At 44.7% G+C, this 12,956-nt stretch overlaps 1 protein-coding gene across 10 annotated transcripts in view; it reads left to right on the plus strand.

Annotated features, from left to right (window-relative positions):
- Positions 1-12,956, plus strand: part of CHD5 (chromodomain helicase DNA binding protein 5) — a 244,062-nt gene that overhangs the window by 150,126 nt on the left and 80,980 nt on the right. For all 10 annotated transcript variants that reach the window (XM_033922353.1, XM_033922361.1, XM_033922357.1 and 7 more), the window contains 4 exons: positions 1,034-1,151; positions 5,658-5,782; positions 6,918-7,149; positions 7,981-8,019. In XM_033922353.1, coding sequence (XP_033778244.1) covers positions 1,034-1,151; positions 5,658-5,782; positions 6,918-7,149; positions 7,981-8,019 — 514 coding nt within the window. The remainder of the gene's footprint in view (positions 1-1,033; positions 1,152-5,657; positions 5,783-6,917; positions 7,150-7,980; positions 8,020-12,956) is intronic.

The raw sequence follows: 12,956 nt of genomic DNA on the forward strand, positions 1-12,956 counted from the left end.
ACTTACACTCCACACCCGAACTCACGAGCCGTACCTGTGTCTTCCTCCCCTTAGCTGAACCAGTGGCTGCCAGAGACATAGATAAATGCTGGCCTCCTTGTTCTCCACCGGCCGAAGTTTATTTTTAAGTTAAAAGACTCTGCGGTGGCTTCTCTCACGAGCTGCACCTGCATCGGAGAAGGCTTCCGACGCAGGCGGCGATCGTGAGAGGAGCCGCCGTGGCACCTTTAAACTTTAAAATTAAGCAAGCCAGACCGCGGGAAGTGAAGGGGGGGGCCGGCAAGGGACTAAGGGAGCAGGCCAGACCGCGGGAAGGAAAGGGGAGGCGGCAAGAGACTAAGGGAGCAGGTCCGACCGCGGGAAGGGAAGGGGGGAGGAAGGGGGAAATACCGCTACTGCTGCTGCACAAAGAAGTGGAAGGGGAGGGAAATACTACTGCTGTTGCTGCACAGGGAAGTGGGGTGGGGCAGGGAAATGCTGATACAGCTGCTGCACAGGTAAGTGGGGGGGGAGGGAAATTCTGCTGCTGCACAGGGAAGTGAGGTGGAGGGAAAATGCTGCTGCACAGGGAAATGTAGGGGGAGGGAATGTTCCTGTGGTTGCTGCACGGGGGGGGGGGGAGGAGAAAAATGCCGCTGCTGCATAGGGCGCAGGGAGAAAGACAGATAGAAAAAAAGACAGACAGCGGGAGGGAGGGAGACAGAAAGAAAGGAATAAAGACACAGGGCTAGTGAGAGAGACAGAAAGACAGACAGACAAAGGGGACCAGTGAGAGAGACAGACAGAACAAAAGACAGCGGGAGGGAGAGAGACAGAATGAAAGAAAGACAGACAGACATATATTCTAGCACCCGTTAATGTAACTGGCTTAAAGACTAGTAGTCTATAAAAGGCACTTTGCAGGGAGCACCCTTTAGAGAATACTACTTTAGCATGGATCTTTTCAGCACCTATCTTTGGGCACCGTTTACTGAATTCTTCCCTTAATGTGTTTTCTGTCCTGGATGTCAAAATTCTGCTTCTCTTTTCATAGATGACAAAAATGTTGGATTTACTTGAAGACTTTCTGGAATATGAAGGCTACAAGTATGAGAGGATTGATGGAGGCATCACAGGAGGATTGCGGCAAGAGGCTATTGACAGGTTTAATGGTACTAATTAATATCTTTGTAATGATAGTTTAATAATGACATTTCTGATGCACCAGAGGTGTCTCACCCTCCCTCACACATGAATTGTACTATTTTATTCTTAATTTTCTGATTTTTGTTGGCTTTTCCCCACGAATCAGCCTTTTCGCTCAAAATATTTCCCATGCCTGAGCATTGCCAATGGTCTATGAGGGGTCTTCTTACTCCCAAGATGTGTTAGAGTTGCACTTCTCATAGGATGTTAGTATTTCATGGAAAATTCAATCAGGCGTCTGGTTGTTCCTATTTATAACACAGAGGCTATTGTAGGAATTCATTTTCTTAGTTTCAAGTTTATTCAAAATTTGATATACCACCTTATCATTTAATTCAAGGTGGTTATACATTTTAAAATAGGGCAGAAACAAATAATAAAGTTTAACATAATTTTAACAAAATTAACATGCACAATTAGATAAAAACAATGACTGAAAATTTTCTATGAGTAAAGAATCTGCGTTTAATTAATTTTCCAAGGACTCATTTATTAACACCTGAAATTTTGGTTCATAGACAACGGCGCGAAAGACAAAGGCGCGCCTGGACAATGCGGCGCGATGTCTATTAAGTAAAGTGGGGGGGTTCCCCCCCACGCCCTCCCGTCGGAGCCCTAAAAACAGTAATTTTGAGCGGCGCGCGCCTCCGCGCTGCGCTCAATTGTCTGGGTGCGCCTTTGTCCCGGCGCGCTTTTGACCTGACACCGAAATTTTGCTGAGGAAATTTTTTAAGGAAATCCTAGGTTTATCTAACGCAGATTCATTACCTATATCACAGGTGTCAAAGTCGGTCCTCGAGGGCCAGAATCCAGTCGGGTTTTCAGGATTTCCCCAATGAATCTGCATAAGATCTAGGAACAGACGATTTTTTGGTAACATAAGATTATGCGTTGTAATATTATGTAAAGTAACATAAGGTTATGCGTTGTAATATAACATAAGGTTATGCTTTGTAATATCATGTAATGTAAGTTATGCAATGTACTGGAATAATAAGGTAAAATAACATAAAATAACTCTACGTAAAGTCTTGTAAAGTTATGTAAGATAAATTATGTAAGATAAATTATGTAAACTTAATGCAAGTTATGCAAGCACGGTAAGGATAATGTAAAGTAACACAAAGTAACTCCACGTAAAGTTATGTAAAGTTATGTACGTAAAGTTATGTAAAGTTATGTACGAAAAGTTAAGTAAAGTTAGGTTTGCAAAGTTTGTAAAGTTATACAAATAATTGTATTGTCATCGCCTGGAAATGTCCAGCCATCTTCTAATGTAATCCGCTTAGAACCGCAAGGCACAAGCGGAATAGAAATCACTAATGTAATGTAATGTAATGCATGCACTGCTTTCAATGCATATTCATTGGGGAAATCCAGAAAACCCGACTGGATTCCGGCCCTCGAGGAGGGACTTTGACACCCCTGACCTATATCAACATGTTACTATATTCCACAAAAAAAGAAAATTACTACTGAAACAGGGTTAGAAGAACTTGTCCCCACAGAATTTGACCTTGCTGGTTTTTTGAAAGACTCTCAAGATACTATTTCAACTAGAGCAACATTACTGATAAAATGTTTTTTATGAGTCGGATAAAACACCAATCCTAAAAGCTTATTTTCAGAAGTTCTGTGGTGACAATGTTCTGGTATTCCCAGATGTTGCCAAGGCAACGCAGTTTAAAAGGAAAGCTTTTCTGGCTTTAAAACCTCGAGTCTTGGCCATTGAAGCATCTTTCTTTTTAAAGTTTCCCTGCAAATGTTTAATTAAATTTCAGGATAAAGATTATACTTTTTGGGATTCCCTACAACTTGAACAATTTTTATTACTACAAGAATCTCACAGATCATAAACTGATAAATTACTGATTTTCATTTGGAGTTAAAGTGGAAATACCAGCATAAATGATTAAGAAAAGTTAAAATTTCTTAGGAAGAATAATAATTAGTATTACTATTTCGTGGAACTTCTTTAAATATTGATTAATAGATGTACGAAAGATGGTAACCTCTCTAACTGTGGGCTAAATGGTATTACTGATGTTTGGAAAACGATGTCTATATATAATTTTTATTTCTGTTTAAATTTCCATTTCTTTGCCTTGTGTAATCCAATAATTTTGAAAATTATAAAACAAAACAAAAAAACAATGATATGCACGACTGGACAAATGGGTACGAGTGGAAAAGAAGGGGAGAACTACAATGATGTAAGAATTAAGTAAGACATTAAGGCCCTGATTCTGTATAGGACGCCCAGGAGAGGTGTCCTATACAGAATCGGTCCTACACTAAACCCCGATTCTGTAACCGGCGTCCATGGTACAGACGCCGGTTAGAGAATCGGGTTAAATTAGATGCGGCCGCTATACTTATGGCAGCAAGGGATCTCCCTGCTGCAATATGTATAGCGGCCGCGGTAGGGAGAAGAGGAGATAGTGGATGCTGAGGTAGGCAGACTGGATGGGCCATTTGGCCTTTATCAGCCATCATGTTACAATGTTTCTATAACCATACAGCTCTATGACATAGCAATGCAGGTGTAAAGAGCCTTAGCCAATAGGGAGAGGAGATGCAAATGTTAAGAGCTTTAGCTAATAGGGAGAGGAGGAGATAGTGGATGCTGCGGATGGGCCATTTGGCCTTTATCAGTCATCGTGTTACAATGTTTCTATAACCATAAAGTTCTATGACATCATAATGCAGGTGTAAAGAGCCTTAGCCAATAGGAAGAGGAGAAGATCTCAGGGTGGGAGGGGGAGGGTTATATTTATAACTATAAGATATAATAATAAGATGTACAAGGGCTTAAATTTATTTTATTTGTTATAATTTTTGTACACTTGATGAAAGTTTTAAAATGAATAAAGAATCTTTAAAAAAAAAACAAAAAAACAAAATGCTTGTTTATCAAAGCGAGTTTCCCCATAGAAAGTAATGGAAACTCGCTTTGATGCGTTCCCCCCCGATAACCGGCATTACTCCCCCCCGCTCGCAAAGGCCCCCTCACTCCAACCAGCACCCCCCCCCAGCACAGGAACCAGCCCCCCCGCCCGAACAACTTAAACTTACTCCCCCTCCTTCTGGCACCGGCACTGGCACGCAGGCACAGATCGTGCCAGTGCCTAGAAGATCTTCCGGCCTCTGTCTGCCTTGAGCATGCATCTGCGCATGCTCAAGGACTTCTAATTCTCCCTCTCGCTCAAGGCAGGCAGAAGCCGGAAGATCTTTTAGGCACCGGCACGATCTGTGCCTGCGTGCCGGTGCCAGACGGGAGGGGAGGAGAGGGAAGTTTAAGTTGTTCGGGCGGGGGGTCTGGTTCGCGCAGGAGGGGGGGTGCCGGTTGGAGCGAGGGGGCCTTTGCGAGCGGGGGGAGTGATGCTGGTTATCGGGGGGGGGGGGGGTGGTGCTCGCAAATCGAATCAACACTCGGTTTGCGAGTCAAAAGTTTGCTGAATGTTTTGCTTGTCTTGCAAAACATTCGCAAACCGGGTTACTCTCAAACCGAGGTTTGACTGTACATGGATATAATAATGTTAAAAGCGGGACTGGCTCAGCTTTGCATGTGACATGACCTTCAGTGGACCTTAGCATGCTTTTGCGAACACCACTCTGGGTAAAAGGAAAGCCCAGCTGCAATGCCCGCAAATTCTATGACTAGGGTTACCATATTTTGGGCCACAAAACCCTGGACACATGGCTCCGCTCCATTCTGCCCCAACCCAGCCCTGTCCCGCCTCTGGCCCTCCCCCATTCCACCTCCAGCCCCACCCCCCCCACAAAAACCTCCTCTCGCCTTCCCTGACGAGCTCTGGCTGCATCTAGAGGGTCTGGAACATGCGCAGATCTATGTGGCGTCACCCGCGCATGCTCAGAGGCCCTCCAGATGCGTCCGGTGCTTGGGGGGGCTTTCCAAAACCCGGACAAACTGCCGGGTTTTGGAAAGTCCATCCGGGCACCTGGACAGGCCTCTAAAGAGAGATCACCACCAGATCCTCCCACAAATAAAAACTATCCTTCCCCTCGCTAAAAGGCATTTCCCACACAGGAAAGCTAGGGATCTCCCTCCACTTCAAAATCACTGAGCTCTGGAACAACCTTACCTCCCCCTCTTCGGAACTTGAGCTCCCTCCATCTGAAAACCTGGCTTTTCTCAAAAAATGTAAGTCTCCCTCCAACTTAGGAATCAAGGAAACTCTTTTATCTTGGCATCCCAAGTCCTCTAAATTTTCTTCACACTTCTACCTCTAACCCTCTGTTGTAGTTCCTTCCTATTTCTCCTACTGTAAACCGCGTCGAGCTCTACGAACGTGGAGATGATGCGGTATACAAACCTAAGGATTAGATTAGATTAGATTAGACATGTCCGGATTTTCCCAGACGTCTGGTAAACCTATCTGTTCTAAGATGGCATGAGCCCTTTTTTCTCGTGTTTTTTTTTAATGTTATCTCCGCTCCTTGCCTTCCAGCTCCTGGTGCCCAGCAGTTTTGCTTTCTTCTATCCACCCGGGCTGGTGGTCTGGGGATTAACTTGGCCACAGCTGACACAGTCATTATTTATGACTCTGACTGGAACCCCCACAATGATATCCAGGTATTATGTCCTTTATATTAATCAATAGATCGATTTCATTATTTATTAACTGTCTTTTTCGTGACGAGATTCACCCAAAACAGTTTCCAATACACTGAATAGTGTCAAGTACTCTTAAGTATTTTTCCTATCTGTCCCAGCAGGATCGCAATGTAACTGCAGTGCCAGGGGCAATGGAGGGATTAAGTGACTTGCTCAGAGTCACAAGGAGCAGGCTGGGATCAAACTCGTAGGGCTCCTTTCACTAAGGTGCGCCAGCGGTTTTAGTGCGTGCTTAGCTCGCCCTAAATTGCCCCGGGCGCTAGACGCTAATGCCTCCATAGAGCTTACATAGAAACATAGAAATAGACGGCAGGTAAGGGCCACGGCCCATCTAGTCTGCCCACCCCAATGACCCTCCCCTACCTTTCTCTGTGAATAGATCCCACGTGTCTATCCCATTTGGCCTTAAAATCAGGCACGCTGCTGGCCTCAATCACCTGAAGTGGAAGACTATTCCAGCGATCAACCCCCCTTTCGGTGAAAAAGAATTTCCTGGTGTCCCCGTGCAGTTTCCCGCCCCTGATTTTCCACGGATGCCCCCTTGTGGCCGCGGGACCCTTGAAAAAGAAGATATCTTCTTCCACCTCGATGCGGCCCGTGAGATACTTGAATGTCTCGATCATGTCACCCCTCTCTCTGCGTTCCTCGAGTGCGTATAGCTGTAATTTATCTAGCCGTTCCTCGTTCGTATTTTCCGTGTAGCGTGGCGTTAGCGCGTGCGGCGTTGTAGCGTGCGCTAAAAACGCTAGCGCACCTTAGTAAAAGGAGCCCATAGCCTCAGAGTGATGAGGCAGCAGCTCTAAGCACTAGGCCACCCCTCCTCTCCGTAGCATACGGAAATATCCTTTCACAGAAAGGGTGATGCACAAAATAACGTCTCGGGAAAGATCTAAATAATGGGGAACAAATAACTGAGAGATAGCAAGAGTTATCTTTTAGGTTTCCAGATCGGTGTTTTGCAAACCCCGATAACGTTCTCCTCGAGTTTTTCACTTGTCGGGTGTTGCCATCGGGAGGCGGCACCTGTGCAGTCTGCAAAGTCCATGCACAATGCCCGTATTTGGTCCCTTCTTGGCATTTTCTCTTTCACCAGGCCTTCAGCAGAGCTCATCGCATTGGCCAGAACAAAAAGGTGATGATTTACCGATTCGTCACGCGAGCCTCGGTGGAAGAGAGGATCACACAGGTGGCGAAGAGGAAGATGATGCTCACGCATCTGGTAGTCCGTCCGGGTCTGGGCTCCAAGTCTGGATCTATGAGCAAGCAAGAGCTGGATGACATTTTGAAATTTGGGACCGAGGAGCTCTTTAAAGATGATGTTGAAGGTAAGTGGAAAAAGGCTCTACGGGATAACCAAACCCCGGGATTATTTAAAGGGCGTCCAAATTTCAGTGTCCTATGTCAGTGGTTCCCAGCTCTGTCCAGGAGGACCACCAGGCCAGTCGGGTTTTCAGGATAGCCCTATTGAATATGCATAAGAGAGATCTGCATATAATGGAGGTGTCATGCATATTCATTAGAGCTATCCTGAAAACCCGACTGGCCTGGTGGTTCTCCAGGACAGGGTTGGGAACCACTGTCCTATGTTATACGTCATCCTGAGTTGCGTGTGCAACTAAATTGGATAACAAGCCAGTTAGGACCTGATTCTGTAAACAACACCTAAATAGGCCATCGCCTAGAAAAATGGCGGCCCCACGTGTCAATCGTGCTAGGGAATCGGGCCTAGCAGCAGTGGCATAGTGAGGGTGAGAGGTGCCCAAGGCGGTGGCACCCCTCCTCGTCTTCGGCTCTGCCCCCCCCCACTCCTTCCCCGATCCCGCCTGCCATGCGGGCCCCCCCTTCGCTTCCCTTATCCCGTACCTCTAGTTGAAGTTGTCGCTCGCGGTGGCCAACCTTGTGCTCCGTGCGACCCCCATCGGCTCTCCCTCTGACGTCACTTCCTATGCGTGGTGCCCAGAAGTGACGAGGTTGTGAGGAGCGCGTTGTTGACTGCCGCGAGCAACAACTTCAACTAGAGGTACAGAGGAAGGGAAGAATGGGGGGAGGGGGCCCCCAAGCGGCAGGGAAGAGTGGGAGGGAGGGCGCACAGCACAGCGATGCGATGCCACTTCCTGAATAACCATTTCTTTTCCTCTGTTTTATATTTACTGCAGACCATCACTGTGGCACCCTGACTGTGTACAGAAGAACTGGTAAGCAGCGGATACCGCCAGAGAAGTAGCTGTACCAACTCACTTCCTTGTTTATTAAGAGCATCTCCTGAAAAAAAAGAAACATTTATATTCAATAGCGTGGCATTCTAGAAAACTGAAGCCGACCTAGAGACGGGCATGTGCTCAGGCGCCTACTACTGGCCCCGGTGTGGAGCAACCATTCGAGTTGCCGGGCCTTATCTGCCACGTCTGGACACCATACGAGGGGCCGCTGAAAAGTTCTCAGCCCAGCCGACAAAGCTGGCTAACCGATTGGCGCGCGCTAATTGAATTGGCGCGTGCTAAACGCTAACGCCGCCATGCACTAACATGCACGTGTTAGCGTTTAGCGCATGCCAATCGGTTAGCCAACTTTGTCGGTTGGGCTGAAAACTTTTCAGCGGCCCCTCGTATGGTGTCCAGACGCGCCGGCAATTTTCCACTTTTTTGTCTTTCTTTCGGGAGAATCCGGAATGAAAAAAGTGGAAAATCGCTGGACTAAGGGGCCTCTTCGATCAAACTTGCGCTAGCAGTTTGTAGCACGGTGAGCCGCGCTGAATGGCCCGCGCTGCTCCCGACACTCGTAGAGTTCCTGTGAGCATCAGGAGCAGCGCGGGCCGTTCAGTGCGTCTCCCTGCGCTAAAAACTGCTTGCGCAATTTGATAGAAGAGGCCTTAAGTGTATAGCCCTCGATGGAGACTGCCCCAACTTTGCTGGTTGGGCTGAAAACTTTTCCACGGTCCTCTTGTACTTGGTGGTCCTTTATTAATTTTTTTTTGTTTTCTTGCATGTGTCTGGAACCAGCCCAAAACAGTTTGCAATACTTTTGAAGCTGAGTAAAGAAACAGATTAAAACCTCACTTGGTGGGGAAAGTTAATTAAGGATAATAGCTGGAGCACAATGTAATGTAATGTAATTTATTTCTTATATACCGCTCCATCCGTTAGGTTCTAAGCGGTTTACAGAAAATATACATTAAGATTAGAAATAAGAAAGGTACTTGAAAAATTCCCTTACTGTCCCGAAGGCTCACAATCTAACTAAAGTACCTGGAGGGTAATAGAGAAGTGAAAAGTAGAGTTAGAGGAAAAATAAAAATAAAATAAACATTTTAACAAGACAGCATTGATCTAAATACTTTGGAAGGTAGAAGAGAGGAGAGAAAGGAATAGAAGCAGAAGGGGGAGCCGTTGAACAGTAGAATTCTGGAGAAATTTAAATGATAGAAATAGAACAAAACAAAGACAAAAGGCAAAACAATAGATAAGATTAAAGATAAATCATAAGCTGGAAAGAAAAATAAAATAAAACTTTGTCTTCAATCCACGGTTTCAGCGTCAGTGATGAAGTGGAGCAAGTAAGTTTAGGAGGAGCGATTGACGTTTCCAGAAAGGGCTTCTTCATAATGATGCCCATTGAAGCTTTTCAATGCTGCAAATGTCATTGGCATGGTTGCTAATGTCACGGAGGGGCTGAGAGGTGAAACTAAGCTCACCACATTCTCACTAGGTAAAAACGTCAATAGATTTTGTGTACGTTATTGGATTAAATTCCATCTGAGTGTTTATTGGGCTTCAGAAATGTATATATGATTCAGACATTCTCCTATCTAAACAACCGCTTAAACCAAATCTCCACCTCAAGACACAGAAGAACCTCGAACCCTTTCGCCTTCCCCCCACTCAAAGGCACACAACGCAAGAAAATGTTTGACAACCTTCTGGCAACACAAGCAGCAAAAATCAACCATTCCATCTCCAATCTTATGACAATATCAGACAACTTCAAAACATTCAGAAAAGAAATCAAAACCCTGCTTTTCAAAAAATTCATCCTCTTTTACCTCCAGAAGATTCACCTACCTTCAGATAACCTTCCCCCAAATTACCCACCTTAACTCCTTCCAATTAAACAAATACCATAAATAGATTGTAACCTACCCTCTCTAACTGCATTCATATGTATTTTTCATACAGTTCTTCACTGTCAGTTTAATTTCCATCCTATAAGTTCACATAGAATTTTTCTTTTTTCAACCATCTTTATTTTCTCTTCTTTATTAATTTCCAGGTACTTTAGTTAGATTGTGAGCCTTCGGGACAGTAAGGGAATTTTTTAAGTACCTTCTTACTTCTCATTTATAATCTTAATGTATATTTTCTTCAAACCGCTTAGAACCTAACGGATGTAGTGGTATATAAGAAATAAATTACATTACATTACATTCAAGGACTTGAAAGGTATTAACGTAGAACAAAATATTTTCCAGAGAAAGGAAAATAGTAAAACCAGAGGGCATCATTTGAGGTTGAGGGGTGGGAGATTCAAGAGCAATGTAAGGAAATTCTTCTTTACGGAGAGGATGGTGGATGCCTGGAATGCGCTCCCGAGAGAGGCGATGGATAGGAAAACGGTGACGGAGTTCAAAAAGCATGGGATGAACACAGAGGATCTAGAATCAGAAAATAATATTAAATATTGAAGAACTAAGGCCAGTTACTGGGCAGACTTGCACGGTCTGTGTCTGTATATGGCCGTTTGTGGGAGGATGGGCTGGGGAGGGCTTCAGTGGCTGCGGTGGTTTAGATGGGCCGGAGTGAGCTTTGTCGGAGACTTCAGTAGCTGGAACCCAAGCACAAAACCGGGAAGAAAAAAATTAGATTGAATCAGGTTGGGAAGACTGGATGGACCATTCCGGTCTTTATCTGCCGTCATCTACTGTGTTACTATGAAAACCAAATTAAGTTCTTTTTCAACATTTACGTGGCACCAGAGATAGATAGAACTTTTATTTTCAAATTCCAAGTTCGATTAGACAAGAAAAATACAAGTCCATGTTAATGGGGAACAAAGATAAATACATCAAAATAATTCTATAATAACTAAGGAAAACCATTCAAATCAGGCCTAAGTAAACACCTTTTTCCTTATCAAGCAAAAGAGATTCTAATTGAGTTTATTTATTCAAATTTTCAATACCATTCTCCCAGGAGAGCTCAGAACAGTTAAGATGAATTTTATTCAGGTACTCAAGCAGTCCCAGTGGACTCACAATTTATCTAATGTACCTAGGGCAATGGGGGGATTAAGTGACTTGCCCAGGGTCACCAGGAGCAGCGTGGGTTTGAACCCACAACCTCAGGGTGCTGAGGTTGTAGTTTTAACCACTGGGCCACAATTGGAGCAAAATCCGAGAACAAAAAAAAAAAAAAAAAAAGGAATCCCAGGGCTAAAACTCTAGATTTCAACATATGAAATCGTTTTCTAAGCAACTGAGTCACCCTGGTCACATCTGGGAAGTACCTGATCATTATAACCACAATAAGAAAACTATTTCTTATGCTGATAATTCCAAGCTGCTCAATAAAGGTCACCAATGGGCCCAGTATTCTTCCAGTGACAGTTGGTGAATTTTAAGGGGTGGAGGATGGGGGGGGGGCACTGGTACCTCTCCTCCTATCCGCTCCCCATGTATCTCTTGAAATGTTCACCGGCTCCCTTTTGACATCACCGCCTGGTCATGGGACCAAGATGTGATGTCAGAAGGGAGCCGAGGCTAGTGTGAGCAGGAGGTGGAAGTTGCTTCATGTGCCAGTGAACATTTTAAGAGGTAGACGGGCGGCGAGTCATGGGCAGCGATGCCAGGCCACCGCCCAGGGCGCCTCCCTCCCTTGCTACACCACTGCGTGCTGAACTGGATCCAAATAGTAAATGACACCACCATTGAAAATCTAGGTCTAGTGTTGGGTGCTGGCCAATATTCAGGACTGGTACTCGAAAAGTGATCTGGGCAAGTTAGGACCAGCTCTTTCTGTGATCCAGCTTACCTGAGCCCTGGCATTAAACATCAGCAATTCCTGGATAACTTTTGGTTCAGCCTTGACTCCACCCCCAGACCACTCAGCATTAAGTGGAGCAAATATGCAGCAATACTGACCAGTTAAATGCCGTTGCATATCTGTTCTAGGGCTGGTCATTGTGATTTAAACCGAGAGTAAAAAATCTTCAAGACTGCTTTCAAATCCTAATTCCTCTCACATTCTGCATCCCCAACCCTTATGCCATGTTTGTCTTTCCAAGACTGTAAACTCTTCTGAGCAGGGACATTTATTAAATGTCAAAATATAAAGCCCTACGCACGCCTTTCAGAGTTATAGAAGTGATAATATTAGTAATAGTATTTTCAGTATTGATCCCAATGTTTCTCACAGAGCTCAGAGACAGCATATCACAAACCTGGTTGTTTTTCTGTGAGTGCCACACCGTCAGTTGATCTAGGGAGGTAAAGTTCAAGAACCGACAAGAGGGGGGAGTTATATTTTTTAGTGGAATGCAAGACTTGGTTCTAGAGGTAACGGCGTTGGGGGTCATAATAAGGCCAAATTTGATTTCATAACTAGAGTAAAGACGCTAATGAAATAGACTGCATTAACATTTAACTTTCAAAAGAACAACCATGATAAAAATGAGGAAAATGATAAGACTAAAAGCTAATAGGACCAGCTGCCAAGGTTAAGAGTTCAAATCAAGCTGTGATAACATGAGAGGGCATAAGGTGCAGACCCTCCATAGACACAGCTAAGCTAAAGTGGAACAAAGGTGCTTTTATTGGGTTATGTTTTAATTATACTGTACATTTTTACCTGTTCCTGTCACAGACCTGGTAACTCAGGAGTAGAGAATGACACGGTGACAAAATTCATCACCGTTCCCGTCCCCGCGAATAACCGCGGGAAATAATCCCATGTCATTTTTTAGTGTCTATTTCAGCCTCAGTCCTTTTACACCAGCATTCTTCAAAGCAAAGCTTGAGGGTCAGTGGTTGTGGCCATTCATTCTTTGATTCTTTCCTCTCTCCTTAAAGAATGACATGAAGATGGTTTACCGCGGTTATCCGCGGGGACGGGGACGGTGATGAATTTTGTCACCGTGTCAT

The sequence above is a fragment of the Geotrypetes seraphini genome, chromosome 15 (assembly GCF_902459505.1).
Source record: "Geotrypetes seraphini chromosome 15, aGeoSer1.1, whole genome shotgun sequence".
NCBI classification, from domain to species: Eukaryota; Metazoa; Chordata; class Amphibia; order Gymnophiona; family Dermophiidae; genus Geotrypetes; species Geotrypetes seraphini.